The sequence below is a fragment of the Eurytemora carolleeae genome, unplaced genomic scaffold (assembly GCF_000591075.1).
Source record: "Eurytemora carolleeae unplaced genomic scaffold, Eaff_2.0 scaffold1900, whole genome shotgun sequence".
Taxonomy (NCBI): domain Eukaryota; kingdom Metazoa; phylum Arthropoda; class Copepoda; order Calanoida; family Temoridae; genus Eurytemora; species Eurytemora carolleeae.
Window position 1 is genome coordinate 11,906 of NW_019397797.1, and position 23,262 is coordinate 35,167.

A 23,262-nucleotide genomic window follows, 5' to 3' on the forward strand; every position below is an offset into this window, starting at 1 on the left:
AATTGGGACTACAATGGACTACACAGGGGACATGTAGTAGACTTAATATAGAATAACAGCATTTTTAAGGCCGGGGGGAGCAAACATTTTTTCGCGCTTCTCGCTAAAACTTGCCCCCCCCCCCCACTGGCTAAAATCCTGTGTACGCACCTGTTATCAATGATCTCTGTAGCGGGTTTTAAGAAAAGCAGAGATGTTTAAAATAGAAATTACAAATGGTTTTCTGTAATAACGTAAGCAACCCCTTTTATCTAATATTTAACTGGTCCAGCCATTTCTCAGATTAATTTTGACTTTCTGATACCTTTAAGTATTGTCTAAACTCCTAATATCATTGTTTACTAAATTGAGTGGGTAAATAGCAATCAGGAAAGCTTAGAACTGAATAAAAACATTTCAGTCAATTTCTGTAATTCATTGACTATCTAAATTAAAAAGGAACCCACATAACTTTGTTTACAAAAAAATTGTACTGAAATTTCTGGGCAATGTGGCGCTGAGCAGCTCTGTGCGACTAACAATTTCTAATCTTTGATACCTGACAGTGTAAACCTAATATTTCAAACTGAGACTATTTGATCAAACAGATATCAAAGGTCTACAATGGGTAGAAAAGTTATAAAATCAGAGTTTGAGGCAAAAACTTTACTACAAAACGATAGTTTTTAGTCAAATATCTTTTGCAAAAACTGCAGTAATAAATGCTCATACTTTATTAAACAGTTATAGAAAACAATATCTCAGTGTCCATATGTGATACAAATTAATAATAACATCTACAGCTTGATATAAACAACTCAGCAGTTGATTTTTCTCCCTTCATCATCAAAGCACCAAGGGTAATTCAACTTTCCAAGATCAAATGGCTTGGAATCTCTCTTCCTCCTTGCTGCTGGAAGGCTGGCAGCAGGACATCCTTCACATGATATTTCACCCATACTAGAATCAAAGGCGAATAATAGATCTTTAATCTTGCCAAAGGGTCCTTTGAAGGTAAAAGCTGTTCCGGTTTGTCTAAGTAATCCAGTTACAGGTTTCTCATAAACATGGAATGGAGGGCTAATGGCTTCAATGGTTGCGTTGTTGTAGTCAGAAGAATAACATGAGGTTTGAATTTGGTAGTTCATACCGGGAACATCAATACTCAAATCATCAAAGACAACTTCTCTAACACCTAGATTAAGAGAATGGTAGATAGTAAATAGATATTAAATTTAATAAATTTTACATTAAAATAATAAAAATAAATAAAAAATAAATAAAATAGATTTTAAATTTAATATAAAGTAAAAAACAAAGTATCAACATACCTGCAGAAACTGTTATATTCAGAGTTCCATTGAGAGTTCCAGTGTTTTCTCCAGGCATAAGAGCAGCAGAACACTCCCAATCAAAATTGTTCAGTACTGATTCCTCGGCCATCATATCTAAGGCCTCATCCCAAATATCAGGGACTATGCTGAAGGATGTGTTTTGGCCAATTAGGTCCATGTCATAAGTAAATTTCATGCCTAAAGGCCTACCTCTCACATTTACAGGAAGAGAAACAATAGGAAACACCGTATGTACTGGATATGTAATCTCAAATTTAAGGATGTAACCGCTTCCAGCGGAGTCTATCCGAAGGTTATCAAAAGTTGCAACTCCATTTTCAAAAGGTGCATTTGTGTCTCCAACTAAGCTTCCACCCGGGCCAGAAAGAATTGACACTGTACATATCCAAGGATCTTCAGTAGTGCCTAGAGTTCCAACCATTTTTCCACCAGCTGTAGCCACATAAACAGAAAATGAAGGAGATAATACATCCATTTCATTCACATCTTCAGGTTCTCTTGACAGTTGTAGACTATCAGGAATATCAAAATCAGTTTCTTTATAAGTGTTTTCCAGTAAAGTGGCATTAGCGAGAGATTGTTCCGACCAGGTTAGAGGCAAAACTTGAGCTCTCTCTTCAGGACTGGTGTACTCTGGGGGTGGTAGAGGAGGAGCAATTGGCTTTTTCATGGACAAAGAAGTTAGGTTCAAATTTAATGCATTCCCAAGTGTTCCTGCCTGGAAATTATTAGCCAATGTAGATTCTATTTTTTGGAGGTCCTCAAATGACAGATGATTAGGTGGAGATATCCAGGGGGTTGTTGAGGTTGTTGTTGATGTTGTAGAATAAAGAGGGTTTTCAGTAAAAGATCCTTCTGGGGTGACATAAGTATACTCCTCAGGCATGAAGTTTACAAGAACATCAGAAGGTGGAGGAGCAATCTCAAATTCAACAGAAGTGATTGTTTCTCCCGCACTTCTTTTTTTACCAACACTTCCCTCTCGAACAATATTAGTAATTCTTATATTTGATGCATCAATTCCAAGTAACCCAGCAATGTTTGCGATAACATTCTCTTCAAAGAAGTTTTCAATTGGTACAGTCATTCCTAATTTGAGAACAACAATAGGTTGTGTTTTGATGTCAATGGTTGAAGGACCTTTAACATTAACATATAAATGGCCACTTGTTGGATCAAAATAATTGGCTCCGTTGGTTTCAGTTAATGCCGGAATGAATGAGTCTGAGGGTGGCAATAGGGAATATCTATCTTTAGAATTATCAATGTTGTTAGGCATAACAAACCTATCATTTACATATATATCTAACCTTTGCTGAACAGGGAAATATATTTTTGCAAGTACTGCTTCACCTCCATCATTGTGAAGCAAGTGAAGTCTCATGTTTTGAGGTGGTGTGCTGGAAAACATTATTTCATACTCAATACCAGTTGCCACCATAGTAAACATGGTGGAGAGCCTTTCAGCACAGGTATAACCATGGCAACAAGAAAAATCTTGTGGACCATTAACCAAGTCTATAAATCCATTGGAACCTGGATTTGCTAGAACTGCAACAGGAGAAAGTCTTCTAATTTTGGTATCCCTATCCATTGACTCAATGATCATAATTCTGTGATTTATTCCCTGGCATTTGAAAGCCCTCCAATTTTCATTGTATACACAAGATTCATCTCGGTAAATTCCTGTATTTGGCATCTTGTCAGCATACTTAATCTTATTCCCATTTAGTGTTGTGATCATTGGTTTAGGAACTCTGTAGTAGCCTAATCCTCTTGCTGGATTGCCATCCCATTCAAATCCTGAATCTGGTATAATAGTGCCAGGGTTTAAATCTCCAGCAACAGAGCCATCATTGTCAAATATCAATGCTTTCTTCAGGCCATCACAATCAAAATCTGTACAATCTGCTGGGTTTATTTTGCTTTTGTTTGGCTCATCAATATAGATCTTAAGAGCATTTTCAACAGCTACATACTTAATTTCAGAAGCATTTATTGGCCAATTCATGTCATCCTCATTAAAGTTTGTGCGGAAAACAATATCATTTGCTCCACAATTAATTCCAAAATTGGCAAAAGTGACATTTCTTAGGTTCATTATACCTCTCAAGGCTGGGTTAGATCCTTCTGCACTTTTAGTAGGTTGATGCCATGGTAGATCCTTTTTCCCATATTTAGACTGAAATATTGGCCACAGCAATCCAGTATGATGTGCTTTCCAATCACTTACCTTAATACCCCTTCCGACCCATTTCCTTTTCTTTTCCATAGGGGCTAAGAATGCATCTGGAAGTGCTTCCTCTGCACAATCATAACTATCAGAAACAGCAACAATATGCGAGTTTTCAAGTGTAAAATATTTATCTTCTGAGAGATGAGAATCTGCAGAAGGACCAAAAATGTAGGGAAGTACACCAACTCCATTGTCCACAACAATCATATCAGAGAGCTGAACACTATTTTCTGATCTAGATTGAATTCCATAATCATAATTTTTCCAGGTGAGTATGTTGCTTAGTTTAACACATCCAGACACAGGTCTGTTTGTTCCATAAGTGTCCAGGTGAACTCCATGCATGGTAGAGTGAATTTCATTACCTAAAATGGTAAAATCATTTTCACAGGGAGATCCAATGGTATAGAGCCCTCCTTGGGCACAGCCAGCTACTATGTTGTTAATGAGCATGGTGTTGGTAGCTCTTCTATTGTTTATGCAGCCAAAAAACATAGTGTTGAATACTTGCATTTTAATTCTGGCCACAGCTTCTCCCATGGTAACAAGGTTTCCAATAATTCTGTTTCCAATCCCTTCATCTAAGATTCCATCATTAAGGAATCGATATATTACATTATCTTCAACAGGAATATTGTTTGAGCCAAAAATTCCAATGGCAGAATTGTAAATATGATTAAATGAGCATTTTTTAACATAACTTTCCATTGCCTTTTGTGCCCCATTTGCATCAATTGAGTCTCCAGTGTCCAAATATGCAAGTGCATATCTGGGATCATAGTTATCAAACCATCCTTCTTGTCCAGCAATAGAAAATTCTACATTAGAGAATCGTGCAAAACCTGTGTACACTATATCATCCTGCTCAAATGAACCAACTAGAACTCTTGCACCAAATTCTTCCTCTGCAATTTCAGGATAATCATTACCAACTATTCTAACATTTTTAGTTAGGAGTCCAACTTCTCCACTCATTTTTATTTCTGTTCCATCTGCTAAAGTAGTGACTTTACTAGTATGCCTAAATTCCATTGGTTCATCTACCGTAATTGTGGTTCCAGTAATTGCTGTAATTTTACGCCTTTCTGTTTCCTTTAACTCATATGAGGTTGTGCTTATGACAATCTCGCTTCCAACTGTCCATGAAACTGGTTGTACCAGCTCAATTGTAGTATCTCCAACATTAATAGTCGATGCTATTTTCATAAAGCTGACCCCTGTGTCTAACCCATGCATATCAAGAAAACCAAAAACTCCAAGTGCTTTAGACCCCAGATTTGGTCCATTTGGTAAAGTCATATCCTCAGTAAAATGATTACCAACAAGAATTAATTCAAACTTGTTAACATGAGGTATATCTTGTGTTCCACACTCAAACTTTCCTCCTTGGACAAGAATAATTTCTACTTCCAGTGTATGATCAGTATTATCCATTATTTCAAGACCACCATAAAGATATATTCTTTTGAGTGGAGGGGGATCTATATCCATTACCATCCATACTCCTGGAGGTATTATGACAGTATCCCCCTCAGTTGGAAGTTGGGCATCAAAGCTTTGCCAAGCTGATTCATTTGACCACTTATGAAAATCAAGAGGTCTTCCAGGAGGAAGGGTTGGAGGAGGAGGGGGTATGCAGTTTTCATATTGACATTTATAAACTGTAAAAGCTCCTTTAGCCCAAAACTCCTGTGGGGTAGTTCCTTCAACAGCTTCTCTTTTCTTTTTAGACCAACCTGTGGGACCTTTGTCAGACAGTATGTAAACCATCTTAGGGATGCCATCAGCTGTCTCATTATTGAAGTACCAATCCCCACTTTCATTATTATCATAAGAGGGGTATTCTGTAAGGGCAGCTGAAGAATTTACCAAAGCACTTTCTCCCTCAACTATGGAGAATCTGTCAGGTGTTTGATAAAACTCATGGCCAACTAAAACAAAATTTCCGCCATCAGGATACATTCCTCCAACAGACACTGTATATGATATATTGGTTACATGTTCACTTGAATCAAATATCAGCCAATTAACTCCTTCTTCAGACATTAATGCATGCCAACCTGAAAGCATTTTACCCCAATTTCTACTAGAATTGCCATTTTCAGTTTTAAATGTCACTGGATTATACTTGAGAGAAGAGGGAGAATTTTCCCCTACAATTTTTACCCTGTGAAACTTAACAGATCCGGGACAAACTGATACTGCATGACCTCCAAGATTGACAGATCCAAACTCATCAGTAGAGTCAGGAACACATGAGGATGGATTTGTTGAGCTTTTCCCAACAACTTGAGAATCTGCTGTCCCTGTAAGTGAACCATCTACATCATAAAACCAGGCTCCTTGATCTTGTCCATCTTCCAAATATATTTTGTTTGGGGAATTAATGAATTCAACATTTTCAATTCTTACAGCATTTACAGCTGCTCCAGGTTCAAAGAGTCTTATATTCATAGCATAACAATCTCGATCAAAGTTAAAGAATTTAACATCCTTGATAGTATAGCCATCATCAGTGATTCTTATTCCTCCAGGTGTACATGAATCTAACTTTCCTTCTGTGAGGGCAGAAATTTCAGAATGACCAACAATTATAGAATTAAAAATACCGGGTCCATCATTTCCATAAGGCCCTGTTGCAGTAAATATTTCAAAACCTGCAAAGTCATGGTCCATGTGAGTTTGATTTTCAAGCCTAATATTAGCACCACTGACAATTTCAAATCCTCTCTTGTTATTCCATGTTGTGAATGAACCAATGGTAGTGGAGATTCGCTCTCCCATACAATATCCTGAAGAGATATCCCCTGAGTGTGGATCATAATTAACATGATTGCTTTGACCCATAATCCAGAAGCCATACCAACCCATTGAGTGAGCAGTGTTGTTATGAAACTCATCAAAAGGAACTTTGAAGGGACAAAAATTTCTGGTGAAGGATGGACCATCAGGAACTCTAGCAGGTCGCAGCCAAAAGCAGTGGTGAGTACCTCCTGCACATGAATTATGCCTAAATTTGTTGTTAGGATTTACAATCCAAAAGCTAGCTGGATTGATGTCAGGATTTAAAAGACTATTAGACATTCTTGTGAACACTGCCAAGTTATACTGTAAGGTGTTGTGCTGTTCTACTCCATCTTCAAGGAAAAATGTTAATCCCTTGATATTATATGCAACATTATGTTCAACTAATAGATTTGACACATCATGTAAAGTACATGCCCTATTATTTGAATGATGAATGGCGTTTCCTCTAATGTAGCTTCCACTCATATTTCCAGGAAGATGGAAATGAATTGGATATCTACCTACTCTAAAAGCTTGACCAACATTGGTAAATTCAGTATATTCAATCCTTGCTTCAACTAACCCTTGATCTTTATATTTGGGACTGAGAATGATAATTGCACCCATTTCATCATGACCCAACTCTTCTCCAAATTTCCCAGAAAAGCATGTTTGCAATGAGTCGGAAAAGGCTGCACCAGAATTAAACTCCTGTTCACAGGCTGGCAGGACTTCCACAAACTCATCATTCATAGAACCTTGCACTAATATATTCCTACTGAGTAAACCAACTTCTCCTCTAGATTCCACTTCTCTATCTCCAAATGTTTGGACAATTGAGATGTGATTATATAACAATGGTTCAGTTAGAGAAACTGTATATCCATCAGCAGACACAGATTCAATTACTCTTTCTTCATTTTCTTTCATACTATTTCTGTCAGATGTAGTGGCAATGACAATATGATCTCCAGATTTCCATGTTACTGGTTGTTTTAGAACAAACTCATTACTTCCAGCAGATACAGTCTCTGCCAAATGAGTCCATGTTACAGGCACATATTCTCCATGAAGATCCAAAGTTCCATTTCTCACTCCAATAACCTAAATAAAATTTAAAGTAAGAAAAGTTAAATTATGTTAAAAAAAGGTTATGTAAAAATACCTTGCATCCAAACACAGGCAATTCTGTACATCTGACATTTCCGTGCATGGTAATTGTTGCCTTAGATTCATATGGTTCTTCCTCTGTACCAATTTGAAGTTTTCCTCCTTCAACTATAAGAATGTACTCAGTCTGCAGTTCAATGTCTGGATTCTCTTTATCAAATATTAAAGTACCACCCTTAATCAACAGAAATTTAAGAATTGGAGTTGATTCATCTAGTAAAATGGTTTGACCATTGGTAATGACAATGTATTCTCCTTTCATTGGTGTACCAGTGCCTCCCCATGTCCAAATTGAAGACCACCGATCTATATAAAAGAAAATGGCATTTTCAATATTTTCATAATTAGCATAGCCCTGTGATGGAACCTCTACTATTACAGGTGCTTCAATTGCTCCATTGTGGAAGTTAGTGTAACAAGAGATTTCAGTGCTAGACTCAGATTCAATATCGCAAATACTTCCATCGATATGAACTGTATTGCCAGTTGAAGAAAATCCTGCTCCGCTGATTGTAATCCTTGTACCCCCTCCAGTTCCTCCTCTTGCTGGGGTAATAGAAGTTACAATGGGTGTAAGATCTTTATCATACGTAAAAGATGAAGAAGCTGTTACTGACCCAGATGATTGATTTACTTGAACATCACATATTTCAGTAGAGCCACTGCTTGTGTTTTCTGGTGATAAGCATTGTATTTCAGTTGTTGAAATTGACTTTATTATGCACACATTACCACATACAGTCACTTTGGGAATTACCAAATCATCAAAGCCAACTCCAACAAGTATCAGAACCGATCCACCTCCAAAGCTACCAGAGACAGGATTTACACTGTCAAGAGTGAGAACAGAAGTAAAAAGAATATTAAAGTTTGAAAGTCCAAGATCTACATTTCTAACCATGATGTTGTACTGTCCACCTGAAAGTCCAACAAGGTCACAAGATATGGCTGAATCAGTGTTTGAAGTGATACTGCATACCTCATTGCCTACAAGTACAACTGAATTAGAACCAAAATTGCTTCCTTCAATTGTCAAACTCACAGGACCAGATGCAGATTCCGGAGTTATATTGGTTACTTCTGGTGACATAGCTAAAGCATATGTGTATTGTCCAGATGCAGGCAAGCTACATGATTCTATATGAACATCAGTGATACCCTCAGCTCCTGGGGGTGTAATGCATTCAACAGTTCCAGGTGTAACATTTACAACAACACATTTCTCTCCACCCATTAAGACCTTAGTTAATCCTTCATTTGTGCAGAAACCACTTCCAGATATTATTATTGTTTGGCCACCATGAACAGAACCAGAATTAGGTTGCACTTCATTTACTACCATACTACTCAATAGTGAGCTAAGAGAACTAATAGCATTTCCTTGACCTTCCACAAATACAATGACATCATAGCTTCCAGCTGGCAGAGCAGGAACTGAAAATGTCACTGATGAAGATGTTGATGATGTAATTTCTACTTCATAAGATTGACTTCCTAGAGACATTTCAAGCAATTCTTCCTCTGTAGATCTCTTAACAACTATATGGTTATTTTGATTTTCCAAGAAATGCAAACATTTAGAAACATCAGACATGCAAACTGCATTTAAGATTTTGGAATCATCGTAATCAGCTAGATATTGCAATTCTATTACTTCTTCTGCAGATCTTCTCCTCCTTTCAGATGGATTAGATGACATGCCCTCAGTTAATGTCTCATGATCACAATTTCCATCAGCACATTTCCAATTTATGGGCTCTTTAGAAATTATTGACCAAAAGCTAATAGTAGATTCTCCCAAATGTAATCCGTCAAAGCCTTCAATTTCTCTTTTCTTCAATGGACTTCTCCTCTTTATTCTGAGATCATCTGTTTTTCTTAAGTAGACTTTGACCTGGCCGTTGAAGTTGCTTCCTGTTATTTGAACTACGTCATTTACAACTACTGTTGAGGAATCCATTGACAAAGCTGATGATGTTAAAGAGTCTTTAAATTCATAGCTAATCTGCTCAGGAATTATGGGGCTAAAGGAATTATAGCCTAAAGCTATAGAGACTTGAACTGTCTCTGAGGTTTTTGAGCCTTTAAAGGCAGAAAAATCTGGAACAACACAGCTAATGTTGTTAAATGTTACTTCAACAACTGCACAACCCATTGAGTAAGGATATTCCCCAAAAGTAACAAATACTGTATCTTGCCCTCCTTCTGGAATAAGTCCTGATCCAGAGAGTATAAGAATATTACCCCCAGCCCAACTTCCAGCAACTGTGTTTACACTATCAATTCTGGGAACAAGAACTATATCAGAGCCTTGCCCATTTGCAGTTTCAAAAACAGCATTTCCCAAGTTCAGGATAGATAACTGAATTTCATGTTTTTCAAGGGAAGTTAACTGTGAATCAGAACCATCTATAGTACAAACTATTTCAGATTCAGTAGCAGAATTAACTGAACATTTGCTGCTTCCTAATTTCACATTGTTTTGACAAAGATTTGAGGAAAATCCAGAGCCAGATAATGTTAATGTAGATCCTGAATATGCATTACTTCCTGTTATATTGATACTGCTCTCTGAAATTTGTATTTCATTAAGTCTTGGTGTAAGACATGAAGCAGCTCTGAAAATGTATTCACTCACAGAGTTGGGTGTTGAAGAGCAAGCTAAGTCATTGCTAACTGAACAATCTGGAAACACCACAGGTACTTCATTTATTGAAACATCATGCATGGCTTTAATTTCATTTATTGAAACTGATAAAGGTGCATCAATGTCCTCTGTGATGTTTACTACTCTAATAATACCTTTCATAAACAGGCTGCCTTGAAATACTGGTTCAGAAGAATAATAATATACTCCTGTGTTCAAAAACTTTTTAGTAAATCTTCCTTTTCCACTTTTCATGCTTTTAAATCCTAAACCATTATACAAATCTGAAGCCTCATTATCAGTTTGATGAACAGATATTTGGGTTTCATCTGAAGCAACTTGTAAATTCCAAACCCATTCTATTGTGTCTCCTGGATTGATGGTTACGTCTGTTTCTGACCATTTATAACCAGGGCCATATGTAGGATGACGCCCTGAATTTACAATTTGTTTAACTTTGCTTTTCTTGACTGTCAGACATTCAATTTCAGAATCACTGCATTTTCTGATGTTACAGTCAAAAATATTTCCAAATAAAACACTAAGACTTGAGCAGTCACCAAATCCTGCACCTTGTAAGTTGATAAGTGTACCTCCCATCAGAGAGCCTGATGTTGGAGACATTTGGGTTACTTCAAAAATATATCTTAATTCATCAACATTTTTAACATCTGCATACCCATTTCCAGGTACAGAAACATGAACTGGATAAGTTCCATTTCCATTTCCAGGTAGAATGCAAATGATTTTAGATGCTTTCCAGGAAGATATTGAACACTCATTATCACCGATTGTTACAGTTCCCCAAGCAGCTCCAAAAGCTGACCCTTCAATTATAAGTTCTTCTCCTCCAATAGGGGTTGAGACAGACTTAGATAGGTAAGATACTACAGGAGTTAAGGATTGATCATAGGTATAAGATCCTCCAGAAACAGTGTTTCCATTAAAATTAATGGTAATATCTGAAACTGATCTCTTTTTCCTACTTCCAATACTCACAGGAGATGTTATACACTTAAAACTGCTGAATGAGGAATCTGTAATAAAACACTTATTACCATCAATTGATACACTTCCACCTGACCAGTCTTCTAAGGATCCAGGAAAACCAGATCCCAGAACAGTTATAGTAGTTCCACCTCCAAGGCTTCCCTGAGACGGAGAATTGCTGTAAATCTCAATGGGAAGGGTATATGTCAAAGGTCCTCCAGTTGCAAGACCAGCATTGGCCACTACAACAGTTATTTGATAATCTCCAGCAGGCCCAGGTGATAGGGTGCATTCTATGGAAGATATTGTTGATGATATAGGAGTGCATTTAAGATCTCCAACTTGCACAATATTCTCAGAGGGAATTAAAGAAAATCCACTGCCAGAGATGGTCAAGATTATACTACCATTTGAAGTATCTTCAGAGACAGAAGATACAGAAGGAGTCATAGATGCATCATATGCATATGAACAATCAGGTGCAGAGCAGGCAGATAAAAAGCCATTAACAAAAACATTCACACTAATAGTTGAAGATATTTTTCTGAAAAAATCTCCACCAGGTGCAGAAATCATCATTCCACCATTCCATCTTGTGGACATTGTGAATGTATTAGAGTTTGAGCCATCATCATCAATTACAAGATTTGATGTGTCAATTTCAATTTGTTCTACATCTCCAGAAAGAGAGTTTTCAAAACTGATGTCAATGATTGTACTAAAGCACTTATTGTCTACAAAGGTGGTTTTGACTCCAATCATTCCAAATGCTTCGAGAGCAGCAGCCAATGAAGAATCAGTTGGATATGGAGGGAGGGAAATTGCCTGATTCTTGTAGGATAAATTAAAAGACCCTGTCATTTTCCTACTTCCTCTCACTTTTCTTGAAACAGTGATAGTGCCAGATCCCCAAGAAGATGATCTGAAGGTAGCAGACTCCCGCTGGCTTAAAAAGGTTAATTTTGCATTCCACGCCTCTTCTGCGCTCATTGAGGAGGTGGATAATCCAACTATTTCTGCATCTTTTACTCCTAATAAGCTAAAGTCTTCAGCTTGACTATTGCAGGTCCATGGAACTATTTCCAAGTCATACTCTGTATCTGATAATGGATTTACATTGACCTCCTTTACCATTACTAAGTCACTGCCAAGTGCTGGTTTGGTTCTTTCAATTTCTACCTTGGAAGAAGAGATTGTAATTTCATCTAAGTAGTATTTTCCAGTTACTGCACCCAGTCCTAATGTTATATCTTGAACTTCTATCTTAGAATTTGCTTTGGGTGTTAAAGTGGAAATGGTTGTGTTCTTTGCAGTTGCAAACATATCTATACACTGGTAAGACCACTCATTTGAAGGAGTCCAAAGGTTTGAAATAGTCATCCATGTGGATTTTTCATTCCCTAAATCATCTTCATAGACATACAAGATGTTTAAGGATCCAGAGTAAGAAGACCCCATTGCAGCGAAACATAGCCAGGGAGCTCTTCCTGCATTGATATTACTATCATCTTCATTGTAAGTGCTCATGATTCTGTTCTGATTTTCGAGTGCCTTTGCACCACAATAAGCTTGAACATTTTCTTGAACATATCCACCTTGACCTGGAAGCCATTTGCCAGGAACTTCAAAATTTTGCTTGTATTGACTGTTTTTATTTAGATATTCACAGCTGTATGTAAGCATGTCTGTGAAAATTCTAGAAAAATCGCCTGGCCTGCTTAGGTTTATTGGTTCTTTAGCATTCTTTCCTTCGTGTGTAAAGATAATATCTGTCCCTTCAGGAATGTTGTTGAAGACAACAAATTGGGTTTCAAATTTTCTGTTATAAATCATTTCTAAACGCTGACGTTCATCAGTAGCTTTAGTTGTTTGATATGAATGATACATGGTTTCAAACTCCCACAAGCCAACTGCAAGCATATTTTCAGCTGGAGAAGAACTTTTTTGAGTATGGACAGCTTCCATATAATAATGTTCTCCTCCAATAACTTCTATTACACCAGAGTGTGGTCTTCCATTGCGCATGCTAGTAACAGCTGCATTGTGTGAAATGATCTCTACCTTATTTTCAGGATTTTCATCTGTACTTAAATAGAGTGATGCAGAATCCGAAGCAGTAAGATAAAATGAAATATTTCCAGAATAAGGGGCAACAAAAAGTCCACTTAATTTAGCTGAAAACCCATTTGTTTCATTGAAAAATGGTCCAATTAAAGAACTGCCATCTAATGTCATGGAATGATAATCAGCTGCTGAAGAGTCTAGAGTTGAAACATCTCCTTCTGTTTCAGTCCAAATTTCGTAAAGCAATCCTCTTGTTCCAGCATTAGACTGAGTCAGGGTATCTTCCGCAGGGGTAGAACAGACTAATTCATTTTTGGATACATTTATTATATTGCAAGGTGTGTTACCTATCTGTACAATAGTATTCCCAGAATATGAATCAAAACTATTTCCTTTAATCTTGACATGTGTGCTGCCTGTGGTAGCTCCAACATTTGGAGTGACAGATGTAATTTCAGGCAATGTATGGTACATAAACAGCTGATTCTTAGAATTAACAGAGTAACCATCTCCGTTCTTGTCAACCAAGGATTTACCATATTGGCTGGACACAAAAATTGTTGCATTCATAGGACCAATATAAGATCCACCAGGAACACATGTCAAGGACCCTTCATTGCTTGTTGGAGAATCTAATGTCATGTTAAAGACATTTCCAAGTTCATCAGTAAGTACACATTCTCTAGAGCCCATCAAGATTGCCATGATGCTGATATCCCTTCTATCATTCACATCACCAAAGTTTACATTTCCATATTCTTTGGTAAAAACTCTCCCTACCAGAGACACTTGATCTCCTGGTTTACCATACTTAGGGAATACATCTCTTACAAGGGGTGTCAATCCGTTTACATACCTGACAGCCTTGCTATTTTCCACCTCAACACCATCAACCTTAAATATACTGAACTGTTCAGAAATTCATAAACGTAATAAACATTATCAGCTAATAGAATTCCCAATGAATATTGCAATCACATCTTTCATTTTTGAGTCTTTGCCTCAAAATAATATTTTTTAATCCATATAACTTAGCAAACTGATGTTGTAGACCTTTGATATTTCAAACTTAGATTATTCGATCTAACAGAATTCATAGTTTGAAATATCTAAGGTCTATGGCATTGGGATTAGAAAATCAGACTTTGTGGAAAAAAAGTCTCAATTGATGTAAAGCTTATATCCTATTAAGGTTGTTTGAAGTCTAATGTTTTTTTATGGAGATCTATATAATTTGTTCATTTTTGATGGTCTTTGGATTTAAATTATTACCAATATCTAAATCTTGATTTTTTGAAGATACAAAACAGGTTAATCCATGTTTTGGAAATCATAGAATTTAATCAGATGGTATTTAAAAATTCAAAGATAATCTCCTGAGTATGCAATATGCAATATATACATGAAACAAAGACAGTTCAAAAGTTGTCCCTAAGTTTTAAACTGAGGATACATGAAATCTAGCATTTAAAAAAATATACAGTTATGGAAATTTATTTATTTTCAATTGCATCTGAATTGAAATATTACAGACGTAAGTTTCAAATAGTTGTTGTTATTAAGGTACATTTAAAGGATGTGCAAGAAAAGCATCAACTTAATTCTGTAAACCGTTTAGTCCTATGATATATAGTTCCTATCTGGTGCAGGACAAATTCTTGTGGTGCTAGAAATTAAATTTTATATCAACGGTATAACAACCTTCTCAACAGTGTCCTATATGGGCATAAGTCACTGATAAAGACGTTAAGCCTCTAAGAAAATCTAAAAAATATATTTATATTGTCAAAGACAAATAAGTTATTGTACCTTCAAGATAAGATTGAACCAATCTGATCCTTTTAATCCAACCCTTGGGGGCAGATCGCAGGTTATCTTTGTAGTTGAGGAGTCCTGGAATTAATAATATTTACAGATTACTCAAAACAATTACAAACCTGCAGGGTCTGAGAAAAGTTTAAAGGGCAAAAATTCTACACTAATGAGAAGTAACCAGAAATAATTTTGAAAAGTTTATTCGAATTAAAGAATGTCAGTTTTTAAAGATTTTTTTTCTCTAGAATTTTAGTCAAAAATTTTCTATTTAGCTTATCTGTTTTTCTTGAAAACAAAGGTGTCACATTAAAATATCAATATTGCCCTCTCCTAAACATTTTTCTGGAGAAGTTGGAAGTTGAAGTGCCGTTCTTAATCTGTGAAAAACTTTGGAAATTGTTTGTATTTGTGACAAATATTTTCCCTCCCTTATAGCAGCAAAAGTTCTCTTCCTAAGATGATAAGACATTGAAAATATTTTTAAACCAAACCTGGGGATTCTCCAATAGGAAATTCCAGTTGATCGGAGTCTGACAGGATACAGAGACAAACTCATTGGCAAACCAGACCTAAACAATAATATTCAGGTTTACAAGCAGTTCTAAACAATAATTTTCAGGTTTACAAGTAGACCTAAATAATAATATTCAGGTTTACAAGCAGACCTAAACAATAATATTCAGGTTTACAAGCAGACCTAAACAATAATATTCAGGTTTGCAAGCAGACCTAAACAATAAAATTCAGGTTTACAAGAAGACCTAAACAATTATGTTCAGGTTTANACCTTGAACCAGACTTATAATATTCATGTTTACAAGTAGACCTTGAACCAGACCTATAGTATTCATGTTTACAAGTAGACCTTGAACCAAACCTATAGTATTCATGTTTACAAGTAGACCTTGAACCAGACTTATAATATTCATGTTTACAAGTAGACCTTGAACTACACCTGTAATATTCATGTTTACAAGTAGAACATGAACCAGACGCATAATATTCATGTTTACAAGTAGACCTTGAATCAGACCTATAATATTAAGGTTTACACGCAGACTTAAACAATAATATTCAGATTTACAAGTAGACCTAAATAATAATATTCAGGTTTACAAGCAGATCTAAATAATAAAATTCAGGTTTACAAGCAGACCTTAACAATAATATTCAGGTTTACAAGTAGACCTAAACAATAATATTCAGGTTTACAAGCAGATCTAAATAATAAAATTCAGGTTTACAAGCAGACCTAAACAATAATATTCAGGTTTACAAGCGGACCTAAACAATGATATTCAGGTTTACAAGCAAACCTAAATAATAAAATTCAAGATTACAAGCAGATCTAAATAATAAAATTCAGGTTTACAAGTAGACCTAAACAATGATATTCAGGTTTACAAGCAGACCTAAACAATGATATTCAGGTTTACAAGCAAATCTAAATAAAAATATTCAGGTTTACAAGCAGTTCTAAACAATAATATTCAGGTTTACAAGCAGTTCTAAACAATAATATTCAGGTTTACAAGCAGTTCTAAACAATAATATTCAGGTTTACAAGCAGTTCTAAACAATAATATTCAGGTTTACAAGCAGTTCTAAACAATAATATTCAGGTTTACAAGCAGTTCTAAACAATAATATTCAGGTTTACAAGCAGTTCTAAACAATAATATTCAGGTTTACAAGCAGTTCTAAACAATAATATTCAGGTTTACAAGCAGTTCTAAACAATAATATTCAGGTTTACAAGCAGTTCTAAACAATAATATTCAGGTTTACAAGCAGACCTAAACAATAATATTCAGGTTTACAAGCAGACCTAAACAATAATATTCAGGTTTACAAGCAGACCTAAACAATGATATTCAGGTTTACAAGCAAATCTAAATAAAAATATTCAGGTTTACAAGCAAATCTAAATAATAATATTCAGGTTTATATGTAGAACTTAAACCAGACCAAAAATATTTATGTTTACGAGCAGAAACTAGAACCAGAACTTTCTCTTCAATCGTAACTTCATATCAAATTAAAAACTATGACTTGACGCAATTATTCAGTTCTTATATCTAATTCTTAAAATCAAGATAAACCTATTCCTAACCTTGTTTCCTAGAACTGGATCGAACTGGTTGAAAACGTCCTCTGAGAAACCATCTCCAAGGATTGTTATTGTTCCCCCTCCATATCCAATATTAACTGGCTGTACGCTGGTCACTATAGGGTTTGGTCTTACTCCATCTAAACATATATTATGCAAATGCACGATTCTTGTAAACAAAATACTGCAGCGAATTAAATTTGAAAAAAGAAAGTTTAATTTTTTATTTTCATTAAGGATGGATTCTACGAGCCCTATCTAACAAATCCATAATAAATTTAAATAAAACATTCTTAATTAAAACATAAATTGTTTGATAAAGGATGGTTAAAGGATGAAGATTGGATGAAAAGGATATGTTTGGTGAAAGGATAAAGGTTGGATGAAAAGGATAAATATTGGATGAAAAGGATAAAGGTTGAATGAAAAGGATTTAGCTTGAATGAAGAGGTTAAAGATATGATGAAAAAAAAAAAGGTTGGATGAAAAGGATAAAGTTTGGATACAAAAGATAAAATTGGTTAGTTAAAGGATACAAGTTGGATGAAAAGGATAAAGATTGGATGAAAAGGATAAAGGTTGAATGAAAAGGATTTAGCTTGAATGAAAAGGTTAAAGATATGATGAAAAGAAAAAAGGTTGGATGAAAAGGATAAAGTTTGGATAAAAAAGATAAAATTGGTTGGTTAAAAGATACAAGTTGGATGAAAAGGATAAAGGTTGGATGAAAAGGAAAAAAGGTTAGATATAAAGGATAAGAGTTGGATGAAAAGGATACAAGTTGGATGAAAAGGATAAAGGCTGGTTTAAGGATAAAAGTTGGATGAAAAGGAAAAAGGTTGGATGAAAGGAATAAATCTTGGATGAAAAGGATAAAGGTTGGATGAAAAGAATAAAGGTTGGATGAAAAGAATAAAGGTTGTATGAAAAGGATAAAGGTTGGATGAAAAGAATAAAAGTTGGATGAAAAGGATAAAGGTTGGATGAGAAGGATAAAGGTTGGATGAAAAGAATAAATTTTGGATGAAAGGAATAAATCTTGGATGAAAAGAATAAAGGTTGGATGAAAAGAATAAAGGTTGGATGAAAAGGATAAAGGTTGGATGAAAAGAAAAAAGGTTGGATGAAAAGAATAAAGGTTGTATGAAAAGGATAAAGGTTGGATGAAAAGAATAAAAGTTGGATGAAAAGGATAAAGGTTGGACGAAAAGGCATAAAGCTTGAATGAAAAGGATAAAGGTTGGATGAAAAGAATAAAGTTTGGATGAAAGGAATAAATCTTGGATGAAAAGAATAAAGGTTGGATGAAAAGAATAAAAGTTGGATGAAAAGGATAAAGGTTGGATGAAAAGAATAAAGGTTAGATGAAAAAAATAAAGGTTGGATGAAAAGGATAAAGGTTGGATGAAAAGAATAAAGGTTGAATGAAAAGGATAATGATTAGATATAAAGGATAAGAGTTGGATGAAAAGAAAAAAGGTTGGATTAAAGGAATAAATCTTGGATGGAAAGGCTAAAGGTTGGATGAAAAGGATAAAGCTTTAATGAAAAGGATAAAGGTTAGATATAAGTGATAAGAGTTGGATGAAAAGGATAAAAGTTGGATGAAAAAGATAAAAGTTGGATAAAAAGGATAAAGGTTGGATGAAAAAAAAGGTTGGATGAAAAGGCTAAAGGTTGGATGAAAAGGATAAAGGTTGGATGAGAAGGATAAAGGTTGGATGAAAAGGATAAAGGTTGGATGAGAAGGATAAAGGTTGGATGAAAAGGATAAAGGTTGGATGAAAAGGATAGAGGTTGGATGAAAAGGATAAAAAGGATAAAGGTTGGATGAGAAGGATAAAGGTTGGATGACAAGGATAAAGGTTGGATGATGAAAAGGATAAAGGTTAAATGAAAAGAATAATGGTTGGATGAAAAGAATAAAGGTTGGATGAGAAGGATAAAGGTTGGATGAAAAGGATAAAGGTTGGATGAAAAGGATAAAGGTTGGATGAAAAGAATAGAGGTTGGATGAAAAGAAAAAAGGTTGGATGAAAAAGATAAAGGTTGGATGAAAAGGATAAAGGTTGGATGAAAAGTATAAAGGTTGGATGGAAAGGATAAAAAGGATAAAGGTTGGATGAGAAGGATAAAGGTTGGATGAAAAGGATAAAGGTTGGATGAAAAGAATAGAGGTTGGATGAAAAAAAGGTTGGATGAAAAGGATATAGGTTGGATGAAAAGGATAAAGGTTGGATGAAAAGAATAAAGGTTAAATGAAAAAAATAAAGGTTGGATGAAAAGAATTAAGGATGCATGATAAGGATAAGGGTTGGATGAAAAGGATAAAGGTTGGATGAAAAGGATAAAAATTGGAAAAAAGGATGAAGGTTGGATGAAAGGATAATAGAAAATAATAGAAGATGAAAGTTAAAATGAAAATAATAAAATAAAAGTTAAAATAAGAAAGATCGGAATTTAAATATTAAGTCTGACTTTTGATGAGAACTATAAAAATGTTGATAGAGTTCAACGACCGGATTATTAATTTAATTTTAAATTTTGTAATCAACGTTTCACAAAGTGTCCATTTCTATGTGTACATATATTAGCTAAAAAATTCCCTTTAAGTTTTACTTCAATAGTTAGCCATCTCCGTTGGACAATTGAAGAGATGATAGAGCGATAGTTGAAACTTGGATATATGTGATACATAGAATATAGATATATGATGGTTAAATTGGGGAAATATATACAGGGTGTCTCAAAAACGCTCTTTAGGGTATTTTGGCCCTTAATGTGGGTTGATTTTTGTATCTTTTGACAATTTCAAAATTTATGTAACAGGTTTGATGGTCGGACACCAACTATCAGTAGCAAATAATTGAAGAAAACATTAGGTTGTTTTTTGATTTATTTAGTTAGGTCCTAAATGAGAAAATAGCTTTAAAAGATCTAAAATATAAGGGGTTATATAGTTATACCAAAACCTAGGGAATTAAATTAATCAGAATATGCATAAGAGACTCAAGAGATAAATTGCAGTGGTTGATATGAACCTTTGTGTACAGAAAGATACTGGATACAAGAGCTATAATAGAGCTAAGAAATGCATCGTAAACATCGTGGGACATTTCGGATAAAATATTATTAAAGTTACTAATAGGACCATCAAAATTCATTTATATTAATATTTTAAATCTTTTATGCTTATTGATATCTTTTATTTGATAAAATATACATAATTGTAGGTTTTTCTTTTACTTTTCATATCATCTCGATATAAATTTTTAACTAAACCAAAATGAAGGCCTTTAAACTTTCTTTATTTTCTTATTTTTCGTGCTACAGACCTCTAATGGATGTGCATTATAGTTCCGTAGATTTCGAAAATGTCCAAAATTTTAAAACTTAAACCATGATGAGAGCCACAAAGAGAGTTTTTTCTGACAGCATGTATTAACATTGTAAAATGTGCATGACCATGCAAAATATTAATAATTTTGGATAAAGTGATTCAAATTTGATTTCTAAACCAAGGAAAAAAGCATTTTTGTATAGTTTACCTATGATGGCTAGGACCCAGAGAAAGCAGAGGAAATCCATCCTGACCGAATGAACAGGAAAGGATCTCTGATTTATCCTGCTCTCTCATCCATCCTTTATACCCCTCCAGAGTTCACACCTGTTATTCAGGATTCAATATTTACAAAATAAAAAAAATTATGTAATTTTTTTTGGGTGTTATGAAAGTATTTGAGGATATCTAGGGTTCTAATATTAATAAAGTACAGAGAGGATAATTCATATATGATAATGGTGGAGAAAACATCTAGGTTCATAAAACCATAGAGGAAGGAAGTTGTCAAGTTAGGGAGCATATCTAGGATTGAGATAGATTAATATCAAGGAATAAAAAAGTTTTAGAAGTGTCTTCTTTTAATAAATAGAAAAATATCTAGATTGAGGATATAGTCAAGTTTGGGAGAATATTTCTAGGTTGAGGATATAGTCAAGTTAGGGAGAATATCTAGGTTGAGGATATAGTCAAGTTAGGGAGAATATCTAGGTTGAGGATATAGTCAAGTTAGGGAGAATATCTAGGTTGAGGATATAGTCAAGTTAGGGAGAATATCTCTAGGTTAGAATATCTAGGTTGAGGAGAATATCTAGGTTGAGGATATAGTCAAGTTAGGGAGAATATCTCTAGGTTGAGGATGTAGTCAAGTTATTGAGAATATCTAGGTTGAGGATATAGTCAGGTTAGGGAGAATATCTCTAGGTTGAGGATATAGTAAAGTTAGGGAGAATATCTAAGACAAGGATAGAATATGATCAAGGAATGAAGTATTTAGGTGAAGTTAGAATATAAAGTCTTGGATACCACGGCTCTAGAAAATTTCAAGGTATGATGAATATATGGTTCAGAATATAAAAAAGTAAGATGAAGTCAAGGATCAGGATATAATCATGATTATATACATATATATATATCATCATTGATCAAGAAGAATTGTTGTGGTTTATGATAGGATTAAAAACAGAATCAATATTTTTTTTTTAAGTTTAGAATATGAATACAAGGATCTAATCAGAAAGAAAGATGATTGAGTTTGTAGGTCGTGAATTGTAATTATATCCAGGTTCAGGATATGATCAAGGAAGGAATTCTTCCTTCTGGGTTCAGAATGTTAGCAAGGAAGATATGATATCTGGGTTCAGAATATTATCAAGGAAGGAAGAATATCTGGGTTCAGAATATGAACAAGGATGAAAGGGTATCTGGGTTCAGAATATGATCAAGGAAGGAAGTATATCTGGGTTCAGAATATTATCAAGGAAGAAAGGATATCTGGGTTTAGCATATGATCAAGAAAGGATATCCAGGTTCAGGATATGTTCAAGGAAGGAAGAATATCTGGGATAAGCATATGATCAAGGAAGGAAGGGTATCTGGGTTCAGAATATGATCAAGGAAGATATGATATCTGGGCACAGGATATGATCAAAGAAGGCAGGACATCTGGGTTCAGAATATGATCAAGAAAGGATATCTGGGTTCAGAATATGATCAACGAAGACACGATATCTGGGTACAGGATATGATCAAAGAAGGCAGGATATCTGGGTTCAAAATATGTCAAGAAAGGAAGGATATTTTGGTTCAGAATATGATCAAGAAAGGAAGGATATCTGGGTTCAGAATATGATCAAGGAAGACACGATATCTGGGTACAGGATATGATCAAAGAAGGCAGGATATCTGAATCAGAATATGAACAAGGAAGGAAGGATACCTGGGTTCATAATATGATCAAGGAAGTATATCTGGGTTCAGAATATTATCAAGGAAGAAAGGATATCTGGGTTCAGGATATGATCAAGGAAGAAAGGATATCTGGGTTAGCATATGATCAAGAAAGGATATCCAGGTCCAGGATATGATCAAAGAAGGAAGAATATCCAGGTTCATGATATGATCAAGAAAGGAAGGAAGGATATCTGGGTTCAGAGGATGATCAAGCAGCAAAGAATATCTTGATTCGGGACAAGATCAAGGACGGAAGTATCTTTGTGAATTTTAATTATAAAAATATTATACTAATTACGAACACCCTAAAAATTTTTATAAATATAATTAAATTCCATTTAACATATTATTGAATAGATTTTGGTTGCATGCATCTATAGATATATACATAAAAAGAGCACAAGTGTAGAACAGGATGTACAAAACCTTTCATCACTTCAACATCATAATCGCTCAATTAAAAATGTGTTTTTAAAAATCTATGTATTTTTAAATCTAGCATAATGAAGGAAAAGTGGTAAAATGTTTAAAATTAGTTTCAGTAATCTCCTTTCTTATTGATTGGTTGCGGGTTCTGACCGTGAATATATATAGTTTAAGAAACATCTGTGAGCTGGACAACTAATGGGTTCAATTTGTTCTCTATTCATTGTTCCATAGTTCCACAATATAGATGTCAACCACCCCTACCCCAACAGTTGTCCCAGGGTCCCTACATACAGTTGTCCCAGGTTCCCTACATACAGTTGTCCCAGGATCCCTACATACAGTTGTCCCAGGATCCATACATACAGTTGTCACAAAAAGGAATTGAGT

General features: G+C 34.8%; 1 protein-coding gene across 1 annotated transcript; it reads right to left on the reverse strand.

Moving 5' to 3' along the window:
- Positions 1-698: 698 nt before the first annotated feature.
- Positions 699-20,779, reverse strand: LOC111715937 (fibrocystin-L). Its single transcript, XM_023491347.1, has 7 exons — positions 20,702-20,779; positions 17,157-17,293; positions 15,535-15,612; positions 15,038-15,121; positions 7,523-14,122; positions 1,311-7,461; positions 699-1,174 (listed from the first exon to the last, which is right to left on the reverse strand). Exons 1-7 carry the CDS (start codon positions 20,739-20,741, stop codon positions 798-800), a joined length of 13,467 nt encoding a protein of 4,488 aa, XP_023347115.1. The 5' UTR covers positions 20,742-20,779; the 3' UTR covers positions 699-797.
- Positions 20,780-23,262: the final 2,483 nt, after the last annotated feature.